We start from the raw sequence: 23,673 nt of genomic DNA on the forward strand, positions 1-23,673 counted from the left end.
CCTTGGAGACAACCAGGACCTGGATGACTGAGAATCTCTATAGACTTTTAATGTGTTGGAGAATCTTCAGTGAGAGGAGTAGAATGGAATAGACCTAGAAACTTGTAGAAAGAGGTGGAATGATTTCAGATATGACGCTTTTCAAAGAATTCACATTGTAGAGACGATGATGCATAAAAATCCATGGAATATGAGAAAGGCCTTAGCAAATAGATCTACCTATAAACAAAGCAGCAAAGTCTTTAAAACATGGGAAGTATTTTCTTCTAAAAATGTATGGCATTTGTTAGGAACGTTCATATTTATGTCATTTTAACATAGAGAAATTATGTGTATTCAAAGTGCTTTAGTTGAAGTCATGTTTTACATCAGAGGACTCAAAGGGGTACCAGAGAATTGAAATTTTTAGCGACTTTCTATCAATTGAAGGTACATTTGAATGGTTAAAAAATGATTTGCTTAATCATTAATTTTTACATTTGTGGTGTCCTTGGGAAGAGGGGAACCTAAACAATGACATGCCCAGAAGAGGGTGTGACCCACAAGCAATAGGCCCAACTTTGGGAAGGCAAGAAGGAGCTTGTCCAGAAGCCCAATTGAGTAAAGGGAAGGGAGGGAGAAAAGGGAGACTTTGGGATTTGTCTCGGAGAAGCTCAAAAGATGCCCCATTTGTGGTGTTTTCTATTGTGGTTTCTGGTGCTGGAGGCTAGCTGAAGGCTTCATGCTCATCTAGGTAGAGGAATGTTAAGAAGGGTAGCTGGTGAATCCTTTTGCAATCCACAAGTTCTGCGGGTCATTTTCTTTTTACCCAGAGCTAAAAGTGAGGCTGTTTTTCAAACTGGTGTGTCACCCCTGGGATGCAGAACAGAAATCAACGGATGGTTTGACATTTGATTTTCATGCTGTGACCTCAAGTGCCCTGAGTGACATTTTGTCCAAGCCAATCTTTCCTTCACGGGGTCCTTTTCCAATGATACTCCACCAGGAGATCCCATCCTGGCACCACAAAGCATGATGAGGAAAACTAAAAAAATAGTAAAAGCCAGGCAATCAGAATAGAACTGGAAGGGACCTTCAAGGTCCTCTAGTCCAACCCCCTGCTGAAGCACAAGTTTCTATTACCCTTTCAGGTAGGTGGCTGTCCAGTCTTTTACTTAAACCTCCAGTGATGAAGCACTCACAACTTCTGGTGATAACTTTTTCCACTGGTTAATTGTCATCATTAAGAAATTTCTCCTAAATTCCAGGTTGCTTCTTTCCTTCATTAGTTTCCATCCGTTGTTTCTTGTCTTGCTTTGTGATGCTTTGGAAAATAAGTCGAGCCTCCCTTCTTAGGGGAAGCCCCTCAAATACTGGAATTCTGCTATCACGTCACCCCAAAATTATTCTTTTTCCCTCGACTAGCCAAAGCCCTCGGGAAAAATAGAGTCACGACCCAGCTGAGGAGAATCTGCGACTACGTTTTCCCTCCCAAGCCTGAGAGGCGCTTCTCTCCTGCCATTGGCTCGCCAGACTCACGTGATCCGGCGAGCTTCCCCCCCCCCCAAAAAAAACGGGTTTAATAATAAAGACCCGCCAAATCCCTCAGGGAGCGAAGACGGGAGAGTCGCCCCCCGCAGAGAAGCGTCTGAGGAGATTCAGCGATTCTCTTCTTCCCGCCCAAACCTTGACAGACGCTTCTCTCCCGCCATTGGCTCGCCAGGGTCACGTGATCCGACGAGCTCGCTCGCTCTCCCTTCGCTTCCCTCCCCCCTCTCTTCCGCGGGTTCCCTCCTACCGGCACCAAAGTGGGAGGGGCAGCTCCGCTGAGCATGCGCGCCTCCTCGCCGAACGCCTGGCTTCCATCAGAGCCCGCCCGCTGCAACCGATTCCTTCTGGCAGGAAGGACGCCCGGCACGCGTAGGGACCACCTCGTGGGAGGCCCAGGTGAGGGGGGGACGCGCAATGGGTTCATTCGGGGACAGTCACCCCAGTGATGTGGAGGGAAGGGTTCAGATTCCCCTTTGCGCGTGACTTCGTATGCAGAAAGACCCCAAACTTAGGCAGGAGGTAAAAGCCCAGGCTCGCCAGGAGGGAAGGGATCTGGGAAATAATGGTATATTGGATATAAATAAGGGATGGAAACTGAACAAGGAGAGATTCGACCTGGAAATAAGGAGACATTTTCTGACAGTGAAAGCAATCCACCAATGGAACAGAAATTTCCTTCGGAAGTTGTGGGAGCTTCATCGCTGGGACTTTCAAGAAGAGACTGGACTGCCATCTGTCGGAAATGATGTAGGGCAGGGACGTCAAGCTCGATTTCATTGAGGGCTGTATCAGGGTTGTGTTTGACCTTTGAGGGCCGGGGTGGGCGTGGCCATGGTGGGTGTTTGACACTTTTTATTTCTAAATTTATACCCCATTGATTAAAAGTAAATTGCTTTTCCAGGTCGAATAATAATAAAAGTTCCAGGCAACTAATAATGAAAATACAATAGTATACATTGTATGATAATACAAGACCTAACAGCAGAGGTAAATTTCCAGGATAGAAATAGAAATGGCTGTCAATTATACATTGTTAATTGTAGATTAAATGCACCTACAGTATGTACAATCTGTATTAAACTGTAGTATTAATTTAGGATGTTGCTTGTTTTCTATCTGGATTAGGCAGTTACTTGAGGTCACATATCATTTGAACCTTCCTGAAGCTGGGATTGGAGCTGCTGGATAGAAGGGGGGGTGAGTCAGAGAGACAAAGAGACTGAGGTGGGGGCCCTTAACTCCATATCATTTGAACCTTCCTGAAGGGAAGTATGCAGTGGAGTACCCCAAGGCTCTGTTTTAGGCCCAGTACTCTTCAACATCTTCATCAATGATTTGGATGAGGGAATAAATGGGGAACTCATCAAATTTGCAGATGACACCAAGCTGGCAGGAATAGCCAACACTCCAGAAGACAGGCTTAAGATACAGAAGGATCTTGACAAACTTGAACATTGGGCACTATCTAATAAAATGAAATGCAATGATGAAAAAAGTAAGGTTCTACATTTAGGCAAGAAAAACGAAATGCACAGGTACAGTGTAGGTGGTACCTTGCTCAGTAGTAGTAACTGTGAAAGGGATCTTGGAGTCCTAGTGGACAACCATTTAAATAGGAGCCAGCCGTGTGCAGCAGCTGCCAAAAAAAGCCAACACAGTTCTAGGCTGCATCAACAGAGGGATAGAATCAAGATCACGTGAAGGGTTAACACCACTTTATAAAGCCTTGGTAAGGCCACATTTGAAATACTGCATTCAGTTCTGGTCCCCACGATGTAGAAAAGATGTGGAGACTCTAGAAAGAGTGTAGAGAAGAGCAACAAAGAGGATTAGGGGACTGGAGACTAAAACATATGAAGAACGGTTGCAGGAACTGGGTATGTTTAGCTTAAGAGAAAGAAGGACTAGGGGAAACATGATAGCAGTCTTCCAATATCTCAGGGGTTGCCACAAAGAAGAGGGAGTCAAACTATTCTCCAAGGCACCTGAGGGTAGAACAAGAAGCAATGGATGGAAACTAATCAAGGAGAGAAGCAACTTAGAACTGAGGAGAAATTTCCTGACAGTTAGAACAATTAATCACTGGAACAGCTTGCCTCCAGAAGTTGTGAATGCCCCAACCCTGAAAGTCTTTAAGAAGATGTTGGATAGCCATCTGTCTGAAACGGTATAGGGTTTCCTGCCTAGGCAGGGGGTTGGACTAGAAGACCTCCAAGGTCCCTTCCAACTCTGATATTGTATTGTATAATTGTAATCCAGTGCTCCTACAACACTCTGCTGGGACTCTCCGGGAGTCCCCCTGCAGCCCATTTTTGGCCTCCCTGGCCTCCAGTAGCACTCTGCCAGCCAAAAACAGGCCGCATGGAGGTCCCAGGAGGCCCGTTTTCAACCTCCCTGGCCTCCAGTAGCACTGCTCGCCAAAAACGGGCTGCGTGGGGGCCGCATTTTGGCTGGCAGAAGCACCATGGGCTGGTCCTTTGACCATGGGCCAAATTTAAGCAACCTGTGGGCCAGATGAAGCCCTCAGGCCTTGATTTGACACCCCTGGCATAGGGTCTCCTGCTTGGGCAACGGGGGGTTGGACTAGATGACATACAAGGTCCCTTTCAACTCTGTTAATCTGTTATAAAACTGTTGGGCAGCCTTTAGCACTCAAACGCACACACACACACACACACACACACACACTTCCTAGGAAAAAGTCTTCGGAGGAGACGGAGGTAGTTTTGCATTTGCAAACATAAGCAGAATAACAGATTTGTAACAGATGGTATTTTGCTCCAAACCCTTGCTCCAGTAAGATACCCTCTACCATTCTCGAGAAATGTCTTCTCAAAAACCTCCAGTCCTGGAGCACCCACAATTTCTAGCAGTTCCGCTGATTAATTGTTCTTCCTGTCAGGAAATTTCTCCTTAGTTCTAGGTTGGTTCTCTCCTTGATTAGTTTCCACCCATTGCTTCTTGTTCTGCCGTCCTTAAAGCCTCCCCCTCCCCACTTCCTGCTCCCCACTGTGCCAGTAAAAGATGCAACATTGGGGGGGGGGGGGAGGAAGCCTGAGGGAATATGTGCTTACATCATTGGGTATAAAGTTTGCTTCCGAGCATTTGTAATAAAAAATAATCTGGAAAAGCAGTTTTCCTGACTTCGCTCCTCCACCCTCTGCAACCTTCAGCTTTTTGGGGGATGGGAGGGGGGGGAGGGAGGTTACTGTCCAATTCTGTTCCTCAAATGTAATTACCAATACATTTGGAAATATTCTCTGCCTGGTGTTTTTTTTTTTCACCACCCGTGATGTTGAGCTGCATCTTTGCAGAAGCCCCTCCTCAAAATGAAATGCAAGAAGGAAGGACAGACATTACACCGAGCCTGAAACATCTCTTGATTTTTGAACCTTCCTCCGAACTACTTTGTGCCCATATTTAGATTCAAGAATCGGAGTTTCTGATTGAGAACAATCTCTGTAGTTCCTGATGTTTCTTTTCTTTTCCGTCTCAGATATAAATGCTGGAGGCTGCTTGAGCTTGAAAATTTCCCCCGGGGGGCTTTCTGGGCAACTCCTTCAGATTCCAGGACTGAAAAGACCTTTGGAGACCCGGGAGATCCACAGGGCCCTTCTGGATCCCTCTCAGAGAAGACACCAGAAATGGATGCAAACAAGCCAGCTTGGAAGGAAGTGGGGAAAGACTCTGTTTCTGCTCAGCCTGGGATCTGTGGGGAGATCTGGCCAGGCCCCAGGCAAAAGATCCCAGAGGAGGAAGAGGAAGCCCTCATGTCTGAGAACCAGCATTGGTATTTCAGGAATAGCTTCTTTAAGGAGGCTGAGGGGCCGCGAGAACTTTGCAGCCGCCTTCATCACTTTTGCTGCGGTTGGTTGCAGCCCGAGAAGCACACCAAGGCTCAGTTGTTGGACCGGGTGATCTTGGAGCAGTTTTTGGCCGTCCTGCCCAGGGAGATGCAGTGCTGGGTGAGGAAGTGCCAACCGGGTACCAGTTGCCAGGCAGTGGCCCTGGCTGAAGGTTTCCTGCTGGATTGGGCAGCGATGGAGGAGCAGGGAGGGCGCCAGGTGAGAGACACACCTCTCGGGAAATACGGAGGGCTCTTAATGTGCTTGAACTCTTAAATATCTCCCTAAGAGACTTCAGGGGATTAATAACACAAGATCTTTAAAGAACCTTGTTAGTGAAATTGTTCCTCCGTTCTTCCAGGTGATTTGGAATAGTGTCCCCATTGGCCTCTTCCATCTCTACCGATGGAGATAGCTATGGCTTGCAACCTTGTAGGTAGAACAGAAAATCCAGTTATACTGTTGAGTTCTATTATTCACTTCCTTGTTTATATTTCAAGTCCTTCCTGGAGGTGCGCACTGATTGTCCTGAGGCAAGGAGGGATCCCAGAAATCCTGCTCAGGGGCCGTTTTTCAGAGGGATTTCCAAAGAGAAAATTCAACGTCACAATACCTCATTAGGTAAGGGAAGATCCTTTTATTAGGTTATAGGTTTTTCGGAGCTCCTGGCTGTTCTTAATTCTTTGTGTCTCCTCATGTCTAGTTGTTGGGACTTATTAGAAAAGATTTAACTCTCTCTCTCTCTTGAAGCTAGAATGTTTAAGTTCCGTGAAAGAATTCCGTCCCTTCAGTCCACACGCTACTTTCCAATGATTCCCCATTTGCAGAAGACTGATTCTTCTGGAGATCACCCTGGATTGCATTCTGACTCCTCCATTCTGAGGTTCTTGGTCCTCAGAGATGAGGAAGGGAGACAACCTGTCTTTCTTGATAGATGATTATGAGTAAATTCTCATATATTTCTTGGCCTGACCATCTGTGCTTGCAGGCTTGTTCCTGGATGCCAGAATTTCATCAGAATGTGATGGTTTCAGGCTGCAGTTTCAGGGTGAATGGTTTCAGGCTGCAGGGGGTGGAGAGAGAGCATCAACTGGTTGAATGAAAAATTGGATTGCCAAGAGTCAACTTCCTTAATAATAATAATAATAATAATTTGAATTTATTAGCCGCTCCCTTTCCAGGCAGGACTCGGGGCGGCGTACAATGGAGCATATAGAACATAAAACATGTGTACAAACACATAAACATACATATATACAAAGACACACATGCACGGAGGAGGTAACAAATTACAACATTTTGACAGTTAAAAATCACCATTAAAATACCCCAATTGTAAGAAACCCAATGTACAATTAAAATTTAAAATTTAAAAAGACAGTCAGGAGGAGTGAGAAAAATTACGGTTGAGCCAGGCCAGATAATTGAAAGAGGTGGGTCTTCAGCTGTACACGGAAGGAGCGGAGATCGGAAGTAATCCTGATGTCACGGGGGAGGTCATTCCACAGGGCTGGGCCCATCACAGAGAAGGCTCTGCTCCTGGGTGTCGCCCCCCGACACTGTTTGGCGGACGGCACCCGGAGAATTCCCTCTCTGTGTGAGCGAATTGGTCGTAGGGATGTGTGGGGCAGGATGCGATCCTGCATGTAACTAGGCCCTGTGCCATGAAGCGCTTTAAAGATCATAATCAAAACCTTGAAACGCACTCGGTAGACCACAGGAAGCCAGTGCAGCTCGCGCAGGAGAGGTGTTACAGGGGAGTATCTAGTCCTCCCCATAATCACCCGCGCGGCTGCATTCTGGACCAACTGTAGTCTCCAAGTGCATCTCAAGGGAAGCCCCATGTAGAGAGCATTGCAGTAGTCCAGGCGAGACGTCACTAGCGCATGGGTGACTGTGCGTAGGGCATCCCGGTCCAATAAGGGGTGCAATTGGCGCAACAGGCGGACCTGATGGAACGCCCCCCTTGCCACGGCTGTTACATGGTCATCCATGGACAGCCGGGCATCTAGGAGGACGCCCAAATTGCGCACCTGTTCCATGGGGGCTAGTTGCACGCCCCCGATGGCCAGAGATGGAAGCACCTGGTTGAACCGGGAGGCCGGAAGCCACAGCCACTCCGTCTTGGAAGGGTTGAGTTTTAGTCGGTTGCCATCCATCCAGACCCGTATGGCCTCCAAACACCGGGACATCATTTTGACGGCCTCATTGGGGTGGTTCGGGGTGGAAATGTATAGCTGAGTATCATCAGCATACAGATGATATCCCACCCCGAAACCACGGATGATCTCATTCCTGCCCAAGAGGCTAGGAGGGAGGTTGTCAGGGGTAAACTAAGCCCTGTATGAAATCGTGGCATTTCCTTGAAGCATACTTTTTAAATAAGCAAAATAAGCCCGAGATATATTCTAAGAAAAACATTTCATTGTAAAGAAAGTAAAAATACAAACTTACTAATTAAATGACTACATCTTGGCAAAGTTCCTATCTGCCTTGGCAGACGGACAAAAGTAAAGTAAAGTGAAGTGTGAAAGAATGTGTGACATGCACAGTGAAGCTTAGATAAGAAGTCAGTTCATTCTACCGTATAACTCAGAATCTAGGCACAGCTGGCAAACCAAATAAACGCAGTGACAGAGGTTAAATTGGGGTTTGTTCCCCAGTACATGCTGCAGCTGTGGTCTTCTCATTTTTTTTTATTCTTGACTCCCAAAATGGATCCCATAAAATGCCACCAAAAGAAGAATATGATGGATGGAAGTTTCTTCCACAAGACAGAAAAAAATACAATGTTGTGCCTTCAAACTTGAAAAGATGGAGTTAGTCCATTTTTTTAAAAAAATGTTTTTATTAAACTTTTTTTTTTCATTTTTTTAAACGACAAATATCATCTTTGCAACATTTCCACATTGTTAAGCCTCCGCTATACACTTTTTATTCATACATGTATACCTTTATATATCTATATATCTATTTTTACGCTTTTTTCATCTACTCATATGGTAATTTATACTTACAATACAATACAATAACAGAGTTGGACCATTTCAGACAAATGGCTATCCAACATCTTTTTAAGGACTTCCATGTTGGGGCATTCACAACTTCTGGAGGCAACTTCTGTTCCACTGATTAATTGTTCTCACTGTCAGGAAATTTCTCCTCCGTTCTAAGTTGCTTCTCTCCTTGATTAGTTTCCACCCATTGCTTCTTGTTCTACCCTCAGGTGCCTTGGAGAATAGTTTGACTCCCTCTTCTTTGTGGCAACCCCTGAGATATTGGAACACTGCTATCATGTCTCCCCTAGTCCTTCTTTCTCTTAAGCTAGACATACCCAGTTCCTGCAACTGTTCTTCATATGATTTAGTCTCCAGTCCCCTAATCATCTTTGTTGCTCTTCTCTGCACTCTTTCTAGAGTCTCCACATCTTTTCTACATCGTGGTGACCAAAACTGGATGCCGTATTCCAAGTGTAGCCTTACCAAGGCATTATAAAGTGGTATTAACACTTCACGTGATCTTGATTCTATCCCTCTGTTGATGCAGCCTAGAACTGTGTTGGCTTTTTTGGAAGCTGCTGCACACTGCTGGCTCCTATTTAAATGGTTGTCCACTAGGACTCCAAGATCCCTCTCACAGTTACTAATATTGAGCAACGTACCACCTATACCCGTGATGGCAAACCTATGGCACGCAGAGCCATTTGTCAGGGCACGCAAGGCGTTGCCCTATATTAGCTCCAGCGCGAATGCTTGCGCTGGCCAGTTGACTTCAGCTTTCATTTTTGGGAGGCTTCACTGAAGCCTCCGGAGGGCAAAAGACAACACAAGGCACAAACCGGAAGTTTGGGAACCGACTTCCAGTTGACGCATTGGGTTGTGCTTCGCAACAGCTGAGGATAGAAGAGTTCGCTCAGGAGCGATGCTGGCAAGGAAGGTGACCGGGTCGGAGGGAGGCGTAGCACGAGCTCTCTGGGACAGGTAAACAAGTGTGGGGAGGCGAAGGGGAGAAAGCGCTGGGCAGGAGCCACAGAGGGAGAAGGGCAGTGGCTCTTCTTCGCCCCTGCCTGGAGAAGGATTCCCCTGGCACAAGGAGATCAAGAGACGGAGGCCTAAGTTGGCTCCACCCTAACCCAAAGGCGGCCAGGGATTGCTCTTGCCCTCGGGCCTCCTTCCCTCCTCAAGCTCGGCAAGGAAGGCCGCTCCTCCCACCAGATTCACCCAAGGAAGGAGAGAGAGCCCGACTTGGCCAAGGTCCCTCTCCGCATGCCAGAACAAGCAGTAAGCACCTGCTCTTCTGGGTTAGCTTTAAACTCCACCCCACACTGCCTGAGAAAAGGAGCTTTATTTTCTCATCGGGAAGCATTGCGGTCTCTGCCCTTACCTGCTGCTTGTAGCTCGGGGAGAGCAGATCGGCTGAACCCGGCTCTCTCTCACTCCTTCCTTGGATGGATTTGGTGGGATGAGCAGGCTTTCTTGCTGGGCTTGAAGAGGGGGGCGGGAGGCGGAACTGTTGCCCCAGCCACCTCTGGGTGCGGACAGACGATGCAGCAGGGCAGGAAAGGATCCAGTTTTGGCAGAGACCCCATGCAGGGACAGAGGCAGGTTGGCTTGAGCACAGACGGGTGGTTTGCCAGCATGTTCTTCACTTGTTGGGGTGCTCCCGTTCACCCTTAGTGACGGGAAATGCTTTGTCATGTAGAGGAAGGCTGCCACCCCCCTCTGCAACACGCAGGGGCCTCCCCACAGCCTTAGTTCATACATGAGTCCGCTGCCCTGAGCTGGCAGGGGTGGTGGGTGCGGATGGGAGCGCACTAACCTTCTTCTTATTACCATTGCACCTGCCCGGCTAGCTACCCCCCCCCCCCCAAGCTGGCTCAGAGAAAGGCACAAAAAGGGTGTGCGGTGGGGAAACAGGTTCCCGTGTATGTGAGAGAGAGAAATATCAGACTAGTGGGGGGGGGGGCAGAGAGTTTCCCCTGTTTGCCGCAGGAGCAGCACTGGGCTGAAGCGCCCCGCTGGGCATTTTCATTCTGAGGGAGGTGCAGCTTCCCTGAAATCTCCCTCCGTGGACTTGAGGGGAAAACTCCCTTTTTTCCCCCTTCTCAAATTGCGGGAGAGCGGCACCTCTCAACAAGTTGCCCAGCGCGCCAGGGAAGCTCCACCTCCCACAGAATGGAAACGCCCGGCGAGGTGCTTCAGCCCAGTGCTGCTCCTGCAGCAAACAGGGAACTCCCCCCCCCCCCCCGTTGATCCAATCTCTCTCTCAACACCCCCCCCCCCGGGGGAACCTGTTTCCCCACCGCACACCCTTTCTGCGTCAGTGGAAGGTGCTGGACATTGAGGGCATTGCATTTGCAACTACCCGCCAGCCACCAGGAAGACCAATGGTGCTGCCAGGTGCCTCCCGGCACAGTTGAGCTGCGCTTGGCTCGGCGTGTGTGTGTGTGGTCATGAGATTTCGGGCCAGGACCGCACGAGCATGGCTGCCCCACCAAGAGTAGCGTTTGCCTCCATTGCCTCTGAAGGCGGCGGGGAGCAGCAGGCACTGCGGGTGCAAGTGGAAGGTGCTGGAAGCCTCCAGAGGGCCTCTGGGGGGGGCAGGGAGGCCATTTTTGCCCTCCACAGGCTCTTAGAAAGCCTCTGGAGCCCGGGGAGGGTGAAAAATGGGATCATCACAGACTCAAAAGAGGGTGGGGTATGTGTGCGCATACGTACAGGGGTTGCACACGTAGGATTATGGGTGTGGCAGCCCACCCATGACCCCACTGTGCTCCCCCTGCTTTTGGCACGCGGGGCCAAAAAGGTTCGCCATCACTGACCTATACTGTACTTGTGCATTTCGTTTTTCTTGCCTAAATGTAGAACCTTACTCTCTTCAGCATTGAATTTCATTTAGTAGATAGTGCCCAATGTTCAAGTTTGTCAAGATCCTTCTGTATCTTAAGCCTATCTTCTGGAGTGTTGGCTCTTCCTGCCAGCTTGGTGTCATCTGCAAATTTGATGAGTTCCCCATTTATTCCCTCATCCAAATCATTGATGAAGATGTTGAAGAGTACTGGGCCTAAAACAGAGCCTTGGGGTATTCCACTGCATACTTCCCTCCATGTAGATACAGTTCCATTGAGGACTACACGTTGAGTGCGGTTGGTCAGCCAGTTACGAATTCATCTGGTGGTGATGCTGTCCAACCCACATTCTTCTACTTTATCTAGTAGTAGGTTATGGTCTACCTTATCAAAAGCCTTCTTGAAGTCCAAGGAAACTATATCGACGGCATTCCTCTGCTTTCTTATTCTTTGCCTCTTTCCTCTACCCATTTGTACCATAAATTCCATACTAAGTAATACTCAGATTCTTCTTTGTCTTTTATTTCTTTTGCAAGTCTGTCCATTTCAGTGCATTCTAATACTTTTTTTATCACATTTTCTTCCGTTGGTGTATTTTTGTTTTTCCAATTTTGTGCATACATGATTCTTGATGCAGTTATTACTCCTTTTCTTCCTCCCATCTTTTCTTTCTCCTTGCCAGGTAACAAAATGGAGTCACCGTTGTTCGCTGGGTCATCTTCCTCTACTGGTGGCGCCGAAAAAGCGACGGGAGCCCTAGCTCAGGTAGGAAGTAAAAGATCAGGGGTTAATGTGGAGGATCAATGAGAGTCCTCCCGTTTCCATTTGTGGTCTCAGTATATGATCATATACTGCTGGACTCTAAGAATGACGCATGACAGTTCGCACTATAAAACATAAAGTGCAATAAAACAAAATTAACTGGCAAACCAATAGGAGCCTCTCGGTCATCTTTGATCATTTTTTTGAATGCAAATACTGTAATGTGACTGCCAAACTAATTTGCAGAAATACAGTTAGACCTGGTCTTACAATCACAATTGGGATTGGAATTTCCATTATGTTACGGGGATTGTAAATTGAGTCACTAGAGTTATTAAGTGAACATGTGTTGTCAGTGCAAATCCAGTTTAACCAATGGGTTTTTTTTTTTTTTGCCAGACATTGTAAATGTGAATTGGTTTCCAAATGCCAGGATACACCCCAGTACAGGCATTTGAGATAGTCGTGACTTTTTCAAGCCAGGTTTAATTTTGAACCTCCATGATCAGAAGTCAAGGAGAAAAGACGTCGTTATTTGAACTTTCAGAACTTTCTTTTCTGAGCATAAGGAGATTTATCAAAAGTAAAGACCGAAGACACCCCTGACTCCAGCTTAGCCTTTAAGAGCAGCATCCCGGTTTCATATGGCATTTCAGAAGTAGTTTCGTTTCTGCCTCTTTCCAGCTTTTTCAACTTTTCTGTCTAGGAAAGAGATAAAGGGGTTAGTGGTCCCTCTTTCCGTGACTAACCAATAGGCAACCTACTAACTCAGCGGTGGGTTCCGGCAGGCACTACTGCTGGTTCGCTTGTGTGCGTGCGTGCACTTCGTGCGCATGCACACTGCAATTAAAATGTTTCTGCCCATGCGCAGAAGTAAAAAACAAGATGATAGCACCACCCGGGGAACCAATTGGGGGGCGTGGCTGGCCTGGGTTGCTGCCGGGTCCAGCAACTCAGTCCGCCAAACCACTACCGGTTCAGCCAAACCGGTAGGAATCTACCACCGTACTTACTTGAGAAAGAAGATGAGAGCATTTGGACTTATCACCTGGTTAAATCCAATTTACTAAACCTAATAACACGAAGTCTTTCAGGAGATAGGAATGCAGCTAATTCATAACTAACCACTTTAATAATCTTTGCTGCCTTATACCATTTAGATCATGGGTGTCAAACTCAACGGGCGTCATGTGGCCACCATGTAATGTTTTTTGAGGTTTTTCCCTTCATGGAGCTGGGCGTGGCCTGCGTGTGATAGATCCGGCCCGCGTGCCACCAGTTTGACACCCCTGACTTAGATGGAGAGGACATTGTATGTAACCACTCCTTGAGAGATCAGGATGATTTTATCGCATATCACGTTGAGTTCAGCTGGGGAAATGCTCACTTAAGAATTATAACTCTGTTTTTAGGATGTGCAAATTAAAGGAGATCTTGCAAATTCTATTGAGTCTACAGCAGGGATGTCAAACACGATTTCATTGAGGGCTGCATCAGGGTTGCGGTTGACCTTGGGTGGGCATGGTGGGTGTGGCCAGGGGGATTGGCATGGTCAGCTTCCCTCCCTCTATCTCATTCCCATCTTCCTCCCTCCTCTCCTCTTTCTCCTCTCCTTATTCCCATCTCCTTCCTTCCTCACACCCTCCTCTTCCCTTCTTCCTTCTCTCCTTTTTATTCCCATCTCCTCCCTCCATCCCCTCCCGTTCCTTCTTCTCACCTTTTTATCCCCTTCTCCTTCCTTCCTCCCCCTTCCCCTCCACTTCCTCCTTCCTTCCTCCCCCTTCCCCTCCACTTCCTTCTCATTCCCATCCCCTTCCTTCCTCTCCCCCCTTTTCTCCTTCTCTCCTTATTCACATCTTCCTTCCCCTCCCCTTCCTCCTCATTCCCATCCCCTTCCTTCCTCTCCCCTTCCCCAGCCCTGGAGCCAGCTTCAGCCCTGCCCCCACAGGAGGCAGTAAGCGCCCAGGGGGCTGGGATGAGACAGCAGGACAGTTTCTTGCCAGCTCCAGGGCTACCCTGCGGATCTAAGGCTGACCATGTTCTGGGCCGGATGGCAGCTATCAAGTTATAGATTAGCACCGGAGGCGCCGGACGCCAGTCCTTTGCGTGTCTCAAGGGCAACCTCGCTGGCTGGATGTAGCCACATTGCGGGCCGGATGTGGCCTGCGGGTCTTGAGTTTGACACCCCTGGTCTACAGGATCCAATCTGCGTCAGTCAACGGAACCAGAGGTTTATTCCCATAAGCTTTCAGACTTCTGTTGGAGCCCCCATCTTCAGGGAACTTTTCTCTGTATATCGCATAGAACAGTCCAGTGCACATATTCTGTAGAGTGAGACGTTCTCTGAGGATGGGGCTCCAACACGAGTTCTAGAGTTTGGAAGAATAAATTCTGGTTCCGGTGACTGACTCAGATTGGATCCTGCAACGTTATCCCGGGACACGTATATATATATATTGCCTTCGTTCTGTCAAGTCTGATCACCGGGATTCTTCCTTGTTCAGGGTCCTGTGTCCTTCGAGGAGGTGTCTGTTGATTTCACCAGTGAAGAGTGGTTGCTGCTGGATCCCAGCCAAAAAGCCCTGCACCAAGAAATCCTGTTGGAAATGTCTAGCATGGTGGCCTTTTTAGGTAAGGATTCCTCTTTGAGAAAAATTTGAGGATTGAGGAGTCAATAATAGACAGCTTATTTACAGCTTCAGAGATCTGTGCAGATCTTGTTAAAGTGATTTCTTATCTTTTCTCTTTTTATCTTATATTAATTCCAGTTCTCCACAGTGTTCCAAGTACTACAGTTTCATTTAGAATTGGCCTGATAGGGGTCTTGAAAGGATGGATGCGCAGTCTTGAGATGCTGCTTGGGCCCCGTGTCAGTACTGAGCTGCAGGGAGAGCTGGGCCAGGGCATGGTGGGGCTGGGAGGCATGCTTGCTGGGGGCGGAACAGGCGCTCATGCAACACCTCCCTCTCCAGCCAGGCAGCGCTCCATGCACTGACCTAGGGGGTATTCCTAATGTGCCAAGCCGCAGGAGCTGGGGGGGCAGGCAGAGCTCCACGTGTCTTGGCGCCTTAGGGATACCCCCAAGGTCAGTGAATGGCGCTCTGCCCGGCTGGAGAGGGGGGTTGCCAAGCGGCTGCTCGTGAGCATGGTCACCTCATGGCTGCTTCGCCCCTGAGGCTGTGCCCGGCTCTTCGGGAGCCCGCTCACAAGGGAGCAGCCGCCCGGCAACTCCCCGCTCCGGCCAGGCAGAACGCCACTTCCCAACCTAGCGGTATCACAAAGACGCCAAGCAGTGTGAGAGCCTTTCTCGCCCCCCCCGGCTCCCGCAACTTGGCGCTTTTGGGATACTGCTAGGTCTGTGAGCAGTGCTCTGCTCTGCCTGGCCAGAAGGGGGGGGGCATTGTCCAGGGGGCTTATTTTGGGGGGTGGGCTTATATTTTTGCCCACACGAAAAATGTGGCAAGGCGTTAGTTTCAGAACACGTCGCATTTTCGGAGAAACACGGTATATAGTTTCAATTCGCTCCCATGGGACATTGATATTGTATGCCAAAACAACTAGCCACTAGGACAGGTTTTCCCCTCATGCCATCATTTACCTATATTAATTTTAAAAAGTTGCAAGGCTACTAAAAGTTGCCTTTTATCAAAGTTGCTTCTCAGCGTATAAACAATTATTTTGACTGATCATAAGTCAAGGATAATCTGTAACTAACATTCATGCTGTTGTTTCCCCTGTTCCTTTCCTTACAGAGTCCATGAATAAATGCAAGCCAAGGCCGTGGTGGCATGCGAAACTACATTTGCTGGCACGCCAGTCGTCAGCTCCATGGTTTTCAGCCTTCTGGAAGGCCGGGGGAGGCCGTTTTCACCCTCCCCAAGCTTCAGGAAAGCCTCCAGAGGCTGGGGAGTGCGAAAAACAGCCCCAATGAGTCAACCAGAAGTTCACGAATTAACTTCCGGTTGGCCCGTTGGGCCTGTTTTTCACCCTCCCCAACCTCCGGAGGCTTTCCTGAAGCCTGGGGAGAGTGAAAACGGCCTCCCCTCCCCACCCCCCTGAGGCTCTCCAGAAGCCTGAAACGAATCGTTTCCGAACTTCCGGTTGGTCTGTTGGGGGCGTTTTTCACCATCCCCAACCTCCGGAGGCTTTCCTGAAACAATCTGGACAACCTCAGAGGCCCTGGGGGAGGCTGTTTTCGCCCTCCCCAGGCTTCAGGAAAGCCTCCAGAGCCTGGGGCGGGGTCATGCGTGCATACGGGGGGGGGGTACGCGCAGGTGGGCGAGGAGGAATGAACTGGCGGCACGCATGCACAATTTTTGGCACGCCATAAGAAAGAGGTTCGCCATCACTGGGCTAGGGACTGGCATAGGGATAGTAAACTACATGTGATCAAATTTCTGATTTCTTTTTCTTCCTCCTCAAGGAGTTGATGAGCAGAAGAAGGAAAATTGTCCAGAGCGCAGTATAGTGCCATCACAAATTATCAATGTTGACAAACCAGAAGAGAAAAACCCAAATAAGTGGAGAAGAAGGAGATGTGAGAAAAACCAATCTTGCAATTGGAGAGAAATATCCATTCTCAAATGTGCAGAAACAGATCACTTCCTGATCCAACATAATTCTAAAGGAAGCAGCACAGGACATTTCCATACAAGTAGCAACAACTGCAAAATTGTAAAGAGCTTCAGTAATAATCATATTTTACCCAGTAGAGTGGTCCATGCAGTGGAGAAGCCATATAAATGTGTGAACTGTGGAAAGAGCTTTAGACGGACTAATAATTTAACTACCGATAAAATGATCCATTCAGGAGAAAAGCCCCATATGTGCGTAGACTGTGGAAAAAGCTTCAGTATGAAGAGTTGCTTAATTCCTCATAAAAGTATCCATGCGGGAAAGAAACACTATCAATGCATAGAATGTGGGAAGAACTTCAGGACAAGCAGTGATCTCAATTCCCATATAAGGGTTCACACAGGAGAGAAACCCTATCAATGCATAGAATGTGGGAAGACGTTCAGGACAAGTGGTGATCTCTGTTCCCATAAAAGGGTTCACACAGGAGAGAAACCCTATCAATGCATGGAATGTGGGAAAAACTTCAGCACAAGCAGTAACCTTACTTCCCATAAAAGAATCCACACAGGAAAGAAATCCTATCAATGCATCGAATGTGGGAAGAACTTCAGGAGGAGCGGTGATCTTAATTCCCATATAAGGGTTCACACAGGAGAGAAACCCTATCAATGCATAGAATGTGGGAAGACGTTCAGGATAAGCGGTGATCTCAATTCCCATAAAAGGGTTCACACAGGAGAGAAGCCCTATCAATGCATGGAATGTGGGAAGACGTTCAGGACAAGACGTGATTGTACTTCCCATAAAAGGGTTCACACGGGAGAGAAGCCCTATCAATGCATGGAATGTGGGAAGAGCTTCAGCACAAGAAGTTATCGTAATTGCCACAAAAGGGTCCACACAGGAGAGAGACCCTATCAATGCATAGAATGTGGGAAGAACTTCAGCACAAGCAGGTATCTCAGTTTCCATAAAAAGTTTCACACAGGAGAGAAACCTTATCAATGCACAGAATGTGGGAAGAACTTCAGCACAAGCAGGTATCTCAGTGTCCATAAAAGAGTTCACACAGGGGAGAAACCCTACCAATGCATAGAATGTGGGAAGAACTTCAGCACAACCAGTAGCCTTAGTTCCCATAAAAGGATTCACACGGGAGAGAAACCATTTCAGTGTGTTCAGTGTGGGAAGACTTTTACTCATAACAGTTCCCTTACTTATCACAAGAGAATCCACACAGGAGAGACCCCCCTATAAATGCATGGAATGTGGAAATAATTTTCATAATAAAAGTTCAATTAATTTTCATAAAAAGATCCATACGGGAGGGAAACCCTATCAATGCATGGAGAAGAAAGAAGAATTTCAGGAAAAGTAGTCTCCTTACTTGCCGTAAAAGGGTTCACACAGAAAAGCAACTAGAGGTAATTCTTGAATTACAACCATAATGGAGTCGGCCCATCACAGTCATAAAGTGAATTGGTCATGTATCAACCTGATTTTACAACTTTTTGCAGTGGGCATTTAGTGAATCACTGAAGTCCTTAATACAGGGGTGTCCAAACTTGGGAACTTTAAGACTTGTGGACTTCAACTCCCAGAATTCCCCAGCCAGCCATGCTGGCTGGGGAATTCTGGGAGTTGAAGTCCACAAGTCTTAAAGTTCTCAAGTTTGGACACCCCTGCCTTAATAGAATCTGTGCTTAAGCAAATGCCAGTTTTTCAGTGAACAAATAGCTCATTGGGTACAGTTTTGGCATCTCAGGTTTTTAGCAGGTGACAATGAGACAGTGCAAATGGTTACAAATGCAAGCTTGTTACCCAAAGTGTAGTCATGTGACCTTGGGGGGGGGGTCCCTAAAAATTGGGATTTCAAATCCAAGTCATATGTCCCCACCAGGTAGACCCACTGGAACTGTGAACTTCCTATCTAGAAATATTCTCTACGTGAAAAAGGAATTTTGCAAAACAGACTACTTCTCATAACAGGAACCACAGAGTGGGAAAAATATAAATGCATGATGTGTGGAAGGAACTTCAGGTGGAGCAAGCAACTTAGTCCCCCCAAACAGCCTATTGGTTAAGGGCACCAGGTTAGAAAGGTGATTGTATTTCTAGTTCTCCTAAGCCAGCTGAGTGATCTTGGGCCATTCACCCTCAGCCCAAATCACCTCACAGGCTCTTGTGGGAAAATAAGAAGAGGGAGAAGTATTAGGTGCGAATAACGCCTTCCGCTATCTAAAAATAATGAAGTTGAGATACACATAAATAACTAAATAAAAATAAATAAAGGGAAGTCAGCCTTTTGGGATTGAAGTGTCCTTAATTCCTGTGTAAAAGAATCCACAGTGATATGAAACCATTAAAGGTATCAATCAGACAACAAAGAAAGGAGCCCCCCGTGGATTGGCAGTCAGAGAAAGAACCTTAAAAAGGATCTGCCCTACTTGATCAAGCAATGAAAATTGGAAGTTTCTACCTTCAGACTTGCAAAATTATGTTAATAAAGCCTTGCAATAAAGTAGAATTATCTGTACTAGTCTTGTTTTTTGTCTTGTCTGTTGAACAGGATTGTGATGATCAAGATTCCTGCATTTAAAATTAAAGAAAATAAATGAATTGTAATAGCATGTTACTTGCCCCTATCTTAGGGCAGGCATGACAGCAAATCAGAAAGGGTGCAATAGGATTGCTAAATATACCCGTACTTCTTTCTAAATATACTTGGTGAGCAACAACATTGTAGCAACTTCTGCTTTTATCTATTTTCATGCAAACAGCTGTATTTCCTGCCTGTGTAACTAAGTGCAGATAATCCTCAAGTTATGAATGTAATGGAGCCTGCCAATAACATTTGTAACCTGAGGATGAGTTAATTGGATCATGTTAAGTGAACGTGATCCCCCTCCTTTACTCAATGCATCTGCTAATCGAATGTTCAGGTCATTAAGTGCATATGAGGTATGTCACTGAGTGTTGTGGTCAGCCACTGGCCTGCGGAGCTGGCAGCAGAATTGGACAGTGGGGAGGAACATGGGCCAGTCCTGGAGTCTGGGGAAGGCTTGGATGAGGGCGTTGCATTGGAGGCAGAGAGGGGGGTCAGGGCCATCTGGGACATGTGCTGCCTCTGGAGCCTCCAGAGACGGACATCAGCGAGGCAGAGGAACAGGAGGAGCCAGTTCCCAGTGCGCACATGTGCAGAGCTGCCAGAAGGCAAGGACAAAAGGGATGACTCGGGAGTAAGGCTTGGAGATGAGTGACCCTTCCCATAAGACATAAAGAAGGAGCAAAGGCATGTGAGCCTTTGCAGGAAGCAACTTTATTTGTCCTGGTCGGTTTAAATTCTGAAGCTCCGTTTTGACTCTGTTCTATGTGGCCTTGCCAAGCTAATTGCCAGTTAGGTCTTTGGCAGTGTCTCAAGGGAGATAAAGACGGGGATGCTTATCAGCCTTATCCTGAAGGGTTGTGGCAGGCTTCTAGCGGACTCTTTACAAACTATTTGTGACTCATGGGCTGTGCATGAACATAATTCACAGCCTTTGAAATAAAGAGGGTTTTTGGAGCTAAGCATGTGCTTTTTACTGTCTCAGGAAGCCTAGGTCAGAACACAGTGGGGAAGACCTTGCAGGACCGAGTGCTTCCAACCACCCAAGGCCTCTCCTGACCCACTGAGATATCTCATGCTTCCCTTCCCTCATCCTGCCCCACCGGGTCTCCACAGGCACTGGGAGACTTTTTGAAGATCTGGATCAGAGGTGGGTTGCAGACGGTACGTCCACCGGCCCGCCCGAGCTCCTTACCTGTCCTTTAAAGTCTTAGGCACTTCCGCGCACAGCACATACTGTGCCTGCATGATGCTCTGCTGAGCAGCTGGAGCATCGCTGGACAGTACGATGCATGCGTGCGCTGCATGCGTTCACGTGGACACCGCTGGGCTGTTCCAACCATATTGGTTGGAACGGGATCCGGAACCCACCACTGATCTGGATGATCAAGTAAGCTGTCTCCTCTCCAGCCTCTGCCACGGTTTCTTTGTCTACGAGATCGCTCATTTGAAGCCTTCTATCCCTTTGAAAAGCTTGCACAGCAGTCTTGGTGAGTCAGTCAGGATCAGCAGGGCACACTCATTCTACCCAGCCTCTGCTCTCACCACACTGTTTTCAGAGTACCAGGAGCAGGCAAAGAAATCACACTGCCATGCAAAACCCCACAGCAGAGAGGCTGGAGAGGAAACGGCTTTCTTGAGGAGAGAGGAATGGTCAGCCTGTTCCCGAACTCTGGATCTTTGAAAGGTAACTGAGCCTTTGGTGTGGGGAGGAGCCAGTGGGCTATTATAGCAGGGCCAGAGCCTGTTAGATCCCTGTGGGTGGTGGAAATAGGCAGGAGGAAAGTTGCAGTGTCTCTTCAGTCAGTCATAAAAGTGAACAACTGCCGTAGTGCTGCAACATGCATAAATTCAGGACTGTCATAAGTACTTTTGGAAGGATGTCGTAGGTTTGAACTGTAGCTAAGTGAACTGTTGCAATTTACAACCTCAATGTACGACCACAATTGAGTCCAAAATTTCTATTACTAAGTAAGACAAGTGAGTTTTGCCCTACTTCACCACTTTTCTTGCCACAGTTGTTAAGCGCCTCACTGCAGTTGTTAAGTTAGTAGCATAATTGTTAAGTGAATCTGGCTTCCCCATTGACTTTGTCAGAAGGTTGCAAATAATGATTACATGATCCTGGGACTCTGCAACCATCTTCTATACGAGTCAGTTGTCAAACATCCAAATTTTGATGGGTAAAAATATTCGGCAAATTGCACAGACGAGGGCTAGGCGATAACCAGCTTTCATTCCGTTCATCTAGCTCTAACTTGGCTACTATTCTTCTTGGCCTATTTTGCATTGAAATCGCCCATAATATACAAAATCTGTTTTTTTTTATATCTGCTTGAGAGTACATTGAAGCTTATTGGGAAAAAAAGTTCAATTTCATCATCATTTTGAGTCTACAGTTGGAGTGTAGATTTGTCATAAGATGGTGTTGAATGTCTTGCTGAGAATTTGGATTGAGATTACGTGATTGCTGTATGCTCTGATTCTCAACACATTTAGCCACTTGTTTGCTTATGCAGAAAGCAACTCTTTTTTGCCTGGTGATATCATTTTCAGAAAAATAAACCATAAATGTGTCTGATCTTTATTGGGATACTGCCTCTCCAGTGTAACTCATTGATGCCAAGGATGTCTATGTTGACTCTAAATCATTTCCCTTTTTACAATTTCAAGTTTTCCCAAGCTCCGCGAATGGGAAAAACGTCATGAAACATCACACACGACGCAGCGAGTTTGACACCCACTAGCCAAACCCAAATCCTGCAGCGGTTCTTCGTGTTTTAGTCTCCAGGCCTTTGATCATCTTAGTTGCTCTTCTCTGAACTTTTTCCAAGGTTCCACATCTTAGGGCACTCAGATGCCACCAAAGGATTTCCAGGGTCTGAGAGGAAGTGCGACCCTCATAAATGTCTTTCCAGGAGACAGCCTTGTCAGGACCCTGGAGGTTGCCAGGGGTTTTACACTTTTCTCTTGGCTTTTGGCCTCAAGCCCACATGCATTTGTGTGTGTGAGATGAACCCAATGAAATGTTTAAGAGACCACATAAAAGGACAAATATTTGTGCCGACCAAGGACTCCCAAGTCTCCTCTCCGACGGGACACGAATAAAGGCCGCCAGGAGATTCCCTCAGAGGCAGGAGGAAGATTCGAGAACCAACGATTCCTTTTCCCGCCCAAACCTGACAGGGGCTTCTCTCCCGCCATTGGGTCGCCAAGCCCACGTGAACCGAACGCTCTCCCCCCCCCCACACACACTTATCTTCCCTCCCCCGCTGGTTTACAACGGGAGGAGGCGAACCGCTCGCACGGAGGGCAGACTGAGCATGCGCGCCTCACAACGGACCTCGCCGAACGCCTGGCCTCTCTAGGACTCTGCGCTCGCTCGCTGTAACCCTTTCGTTTTCGCACGGGAAGTCGGGCACTTAGGGAGCCGCTACCAGACACGTGCAGAGCCACCTCGTGGGAACGGAGGCAAAGAGAGGGATGGAGGACGTGAAATCCGCGTCAATTCTTCCCACTTCTGGGAGGCGGGGGAGACTCCGGATTCCTTTCGCATGCAGCGGGGAACGAAGATCCCAAACTTTTGCAAACTCAAGCAGGAGCATGAAACGGCGTGCAGAAATTGGGGTGCCTCACTTGTGCTCCCAAATGAGGAGGGAAGGAGCTTAATCTCCTTGCAAAAAGGATGGAGACTTTTCTACAGCTGAAAAAGAGGCAAGAAGTGGCAGAGGACACCCTGGAATTGGTGGGGAGTAAACAAACAAACAAACAAAAAATACCAGGATGTCAACCAGTCAAACCAGAGAATGAAGAAGAAACTCCTTAATCTTCTCCATAACGCTCTTCTCCATTTATGTTTTATGATGAATGCCGTTTTACAATGGCTGTCAAAATCATCCCTCACTATTGTATGTACATTGAGAGCTTATTCACCGAAGACAAATTCCTTGTGCGTCTAATCACACTTCGCCATTAAAGAATTGATTTCTGTTCTATATTCTATATTCTACTCTGCTCATTCTATATGCTGAAATCCTGAAAGAGGAAAAGAAAGAGCTGGGAAGATGCTGAGACTGAAAGCAGCTTTGTATATAAACCTTGCGCAAGAATCTGAATGCGGAGAATTGGGGGAAAGTTGCAATTCTTTAATCAAAGTTGCTTTCTTTAATGAATCAAATTTAGAGGGGGGTGGAAGGGAACCAACAGAGCCCTTAAGACAGCTCCAAGCGCAGCTTCTTCCAGCACAGAAATAAACCAGTATTGCAAAATAATAATAATAAGACAACCAAACTGTGGTTTCAGGATGAATATCTCCACTTCTTTTTTAATCTTTACACTCAGTTTGGATCAAGTTTAATGAAGATTTGCCAGCATGCGTTTATCAATTTTCTCTTTCGATCCAAAGGTGCTTTTTTTTCCCAAGAGGCAACTGGATTTTCTGGTTGTTTTCTTTGAAGAAGTTTCCCTTCTCATCCCAGAAGCTTCTTCCACTCTGACTGGATGGT

General features: G+C 47.2%; 1 protein-coding gene across 1 annotated transcript; it reads left to right on the forward strand.

The window, feature by feature from the left end:
* The first annotated feature begins 1,854 nt into the window (after positions 1-1,854).
* On the forward strand, positions 1,855-17,915 carry LOC309384801 (uncharacterized protein). The gene is made up of 6 exons (XM_081938592.1): positions 1,855-1,926; positions 5,027-5,594; positions 5,876-5,996; positions 11,906-11,988; positions 14,490-14,616; positions 16,409-17,915. Exons 2-6 carry the CDS (start codon positions 5,175-5,177, stop codon positions 17,818-17,820), a joined length of 2,163 nt encoding a protein of 720 aa, XP_081794718.1. The 5' UTR covers positions 1,855-1,926; positions 5,027-5,174; the 3' UTR covers positions 17,821-17,915.
* The last annotated feature ends 5,758 nt before the right edge of the window (positions 17,916-23,673 follow it).

The sequence above is a fragment of the Natrix helvetica genome, assembly GCF_964273705.1.
Source record: "Natrix helvetica genome assembly, chromosome: 1".
Classification (NCBI taxonomy): domain Eukaryota; kingdom Metazoa; phylum Chordata; class Lepidosauria; order Squamata; family Natricidae; genus Natrix; species Natrix helvetica.

What these genes read in the sequence shown, in the direction of transcription:
- LOC309384801 (XM_081938592.1), top strand. Translation starts at nt 5,175, where the DNA reads ATGGATGCAAACAAGCCAGCTTGGAAGGAAGTGGGGAAAGACTCTGTT. An exon ending in CGACGGGAGCCCTAGCTCAG is followed by an intron (nt 11,989 to 14,489) that starts GTAGGAAGTAAA and finishes TTCCTTGTTCAG; the next exon opens with GGTCCTGTGTCCTTCGAGGA. An exon ending in TAGCATGGTGGCCTTTTTAG is followed by an intron (nt 14,617 to 16,408) that starts GTAAGGATTCCT and finishes TTCCTCCTCAAG; the next exon opens with GAGTTGATGAGCAGAAGAAG.